General features: G+C 48.4%; 1 protein-coding gene across 1 annotated transcript in view; it reads left to right on the top strand.

Moving 5' to 3' along the window:
• Positions 1-1086: 1086 nt before the first annotated feature.
• Positions 1087-4041, top strand: part of LOC100909245 (uncharacterized) — a 6845-nt gene continuing 3890 nt past the window's right edge. The window contains exons 1-2 of the mRNA XM_029111675.1: positions 1087-1306; positions 1454-3900. Coding sequence (XP_028967508.1) covers positions 1087-1306; positions 1454-3900 — 2667 coding nt within the window. The remainder of the gene's footprint in view (positions 1307-1453; positions 3901-4041) is intronic.

The following is a 4041-nucleotide window of genomic DNA, read 5'->3' as shown; positions in this document are numbered from 1 at the left end:
ATTCATCATTAGGGCTAGGCGTTTGTGGCGGACTTTTTCGGGAATATCGCGGACCTGTGGCGGATCTCCCCAGCAAAAATCGCGGACTTATGGCGGATGCTTTGTCGACGGATCGCGCTAAGTCGGAAAAAAGACAAGGGCAGCTTCATGGCTCCGAACAAGCAAAACGAAAGCTCATGCTTATGTTTGTCTGCTGTCGTCAATTACCTTGTGCTACCTAGGAGGCTTGAAGCTAGGACCAGAACTCACATTTCGTCACTGTTATGATCAAGCATATTGTACATGCTGAGATTCTTACTTTTTATACTACGTCTATCATCTCGAAGAACAGTCGCGCATTTCCTGAAAGATCTCTCAGCCGAAACACTGTTGCCGGGTTCACTCAGACAAGTCAGAGCGATCTTCGCCAATTCGGGAAAACGAGCCGTCACATTTATACACAAAACTATCGGATGAGACGAAGCCTCGAGTTTTCTCTTGGCCGACAAGTATAGTCGGAGTTCAGCCTTCCCCGGATCGTTTTCCTCGAACCACAGTATATTTTCGATGACGTAGCCGGCTTCGATCTCGATTGTTTTCAACTTCGCGGGGTCGAATACGCGACAGGCGCGGAAGAAGTCCGCAGCGGATAAGGATATCTCGCCATCGATGGTTCCCTTGGAATCTATCGAACGGGATGCGGGTGTTGCGGTTCAGTAGAGGATAGAGCGCCCGCCATGGTCACAGCTCCCCGACGGAGAGGCCTTTAGGAGAATTTTCTAGAATAAACAGAATGTTTCGGAAATTCCACGAAAGCTGGTGTTCTTCGATCTTTACTCTGAAATCATCTCCCCTGACCCACAATTCACTATATCTGGCGCCCAACGGGGTCTAAGTTGATATCAGTACCCGGAGAACATCAAATCATCGTCGTCGAGTCGGTTAGTTCGGAAACTTTTCGAATCCGTACAAGACCCGGTGAGAGAATTTCGGCTTGCGAATTCGGACAATTTTCGATTCGACTTCAAGCCACAGCGGACAAACACTCTTCGGCTCGCGAATTCGGAGATTTTCGATTCGTAAGCATAACATCGAGGAGAAGTAATCATGCCGGCGTGCACCAAACAAAGGGAAGTGGCAGTTCTTCGCCAACCCATCCGTGACTCAATCACCAAATTGAAACAAGAACTCTTCGATACCATCGATTACAAGGACACCATGCCAGACATCGAGTACGAGAGAAAGCTGAGAGTTCTTCTGAAACAAACGCAAGATGCCACCAAAAACTTGGAGATTCTGGATAAGGCCTGGATAGCGGCGAGAACAAGTGAGTTATCCGTCGACGAGTACAACGAAGAAATGGAAGTCATGGACAAATTCAAGAGGATCGTCTTCGAGATCGAAGCAGCGATCGAAGCCGAATTCGAGAAATCGAATGTGAAGCAAAGCAACTCCGAATTAAGATCCATGGTAGAGCAGCTGATAAAGTTGCAAACGAAGTACTACGAGCAACCAAAGCACGAAGTCTTCGAGTCGACGAGACACGAGGCTGCTCCCAGCGTGTCACAAGTGCTGGAGCGACTCGCCACCGTCCAGGAAACTCAGGCCTGCAACTTACCGAAAATGGAGCTCAAGAAATTCTATGGCAACAATGTCGACTTTCTTTCATGGTGGAATGAATTCAAAACTTATGTGCACAGCCTCAGATGCTTGACCGATCTCCAGAAGTTCAAGCACCTGAAAGACCTCTTGAAAGGGGAGGCAGCTAGTTGCGTCGAAGCAATTCCGGTGACCGACGGCAATTACGTGAAAGCGGTCAACCACGTTCTTCGAAGGTACGGCAACAAGGAGAGGATCGTCATGAGTATATTCTCGAAATTATTGGAGCTTCCCAATACTTCCAAAGTCATCGAAATCCGAAAACTCAAGTTGAATCTCGACCGCGTGCTCAACTACATGACAACCCTGGAGTCGATGTCAGTGGAGCCAGTGAATCACTCAACGATGATATACCCCCTTTACCTACAGACGTTGCCAGAAACACTGATCCGGCAGTTTGTTTCATCGATTCCCACCAATGAGCCAGTGGACGAAGAGACCATCCGGGATCCTTTCGACGCCGCGGCCAACGAGTTGCCAGACCTGTTCGCAGGACGGTTGAAATCGCTCCTCAATTTCGTAGCGAAAGAAATCGAAACTCGCGAGCAGACTGGGGAAATCACTCATAGCAATGAGAAGAAATTCGACCCATTATCAAACCCATCCCGCAGCCAGAATCAGATCGACCAAACTGGCAAGAATAAGACGACCAATGCACAGGCACGTGATAACAAGACACCAGTAGAGGGCAAAGTCAAATGTGTCTTCTGTGGAGCCCCCCACCTAGCTTCCCAATGCAGAAGCACAGGCCAACTCTCCGTCGAACAGAGAACAGCAAAGCTGAAAGAGGCCAAGCTCTGTACGAGGTGTTTGCGACCTGGTCACATGGAAGACAATTGCTCCGTTCGCATGAGATGCTACGAATGCAAAGGAGCTCATCACAAGATGCTTTGTCCAGCCTCTTCGCGCATCGCAGTCAACTTCATCGGTTCAGGCAACTCAGTTCTACCGACCGGTCACATTGACTTGCAGGTCGGTTCGAGATCGATCCAAGCACGGTTTCTATTCGACTCGGCAGCAGAGAGAAGCTGGGTAACTGCAGACCTGGCCACTAGGCTAAATCTGAAGCCGAGTGGGTTCGAGTTCGCATACCTCTACGTGTTCGGCGGGGGAAATCCTAAATGGGAAAAATGCCCTTTAGTGTCCTTCAACATTCGAACTTTGGAGGGCAGAAACTTGGATATAACAGCTCTGGTCATCCCGACGATAACCGACAAAGAACTAGACCTCATTTCACCTGATATCGCAGAACAAATGCATCAACCAGCAGAGAGATCATCAGGAACGAAGGAGATAAGCATACTCTTCGATGCATTCGACATGATGAGACTCGTGAAAAACATTCGACACCTCTGCGAAGGTTTGGCGATCCTTCAGACAGAAATCGGTGATGTTGCGATCGGTGGGAAGCGCAATGCTTCGAAAGTCGCAGTCATGGTATCAGCTCCTGCCTCGCTAGAGGACTTCTGGAAACTTGAACATTTCGGGATCCTCCCCCAGGAATTGCAAGAACAGGAGAAGAATTGCCAGGCTGCGTGCGAAGCATTCTCCAAATGCTTCACGAAGAAAAAAGGGATGTATGAAACAATAATCAACTTCGACGCGAAGAAAGTACCCTTGTTGAGCGACAACTTCAGCCTAGCGAGAAAGCAACTGGAATCCCTAACGAAAACATTGTCTATCAAACCAGACCTCAAGGCATCTTACTGGCAAGAAATGAGGTCTTTCCTGGACAACAACTTCGCGGAAAAAAATCCAAGGGGAAGCACCCCTAAATACTTCATGCCTCACTTCCCGGTCGTGAACGAGACGAAGACGACCTATAAGGTGAGACCAGTATTCAACGCTTCATCACACCTGAAAGGACAGTTGTCTCTCAACGATTGCATTCTCGACATGCCAAATCTTCTGCCAACGTCAGCCGAGATGCTGCTCAAATTTCGCAGTCATCGGTTTGGGTTAATTGGCGACATAAAGAAGGCCTACATGACAGTCGGCGTCCAGGAGGAATTCAGAAGCTATCTCTGTTTTCTGTGGTACGACTCGGAAGATATGAAAAATCCCACAACCTACCGGATGACCAGAAACACCTTCGGAGTGAAAGATGCACAATTTAACACCATAATGGCCATCCGGGAGCAAGCTAAACGATTCGAAGATCCTAAGCCTTCCGGATCGAAAGCTCTGGTTGAAAATCTATACATGGACGATCTCATCGCTGGCGAAGATTCGATACCAAAAGTTCATATCATCAAAGACGAGGTCGAAACCATCCTAGCAGACGCTGGAATGCATATGCACAAATGGAGAATGAGTGGCCAAGAGGAGAGCCTAGCTCAAGAAAACCACCCAATGGAGCCGATCATATCTCCTCTAACGTCGGAACAAAGTTCTCGGAGTCGG

This window comes from Galendromus occidentalis, unplaced genomic scaffold, assembly GCF_000255335.2.
Source record: "Galendromus occidentalis unplaced genomic scaffold, Mocc_1.1 scf7180000075594, whole genome shotgun sequence".
NCBI classification, from domain to species: domain Eukaryota; kingdom Metazoa; phylum Arthropoda; class Arachnida; order Mesostigmata; family Phytoseiidae; genus Galendromus; species Galendromus occidentalis.
Note: the sequence above shows the minus strand (reverse complement) of the source record. Positions and strands in the feature narration are given on the sequence as shown.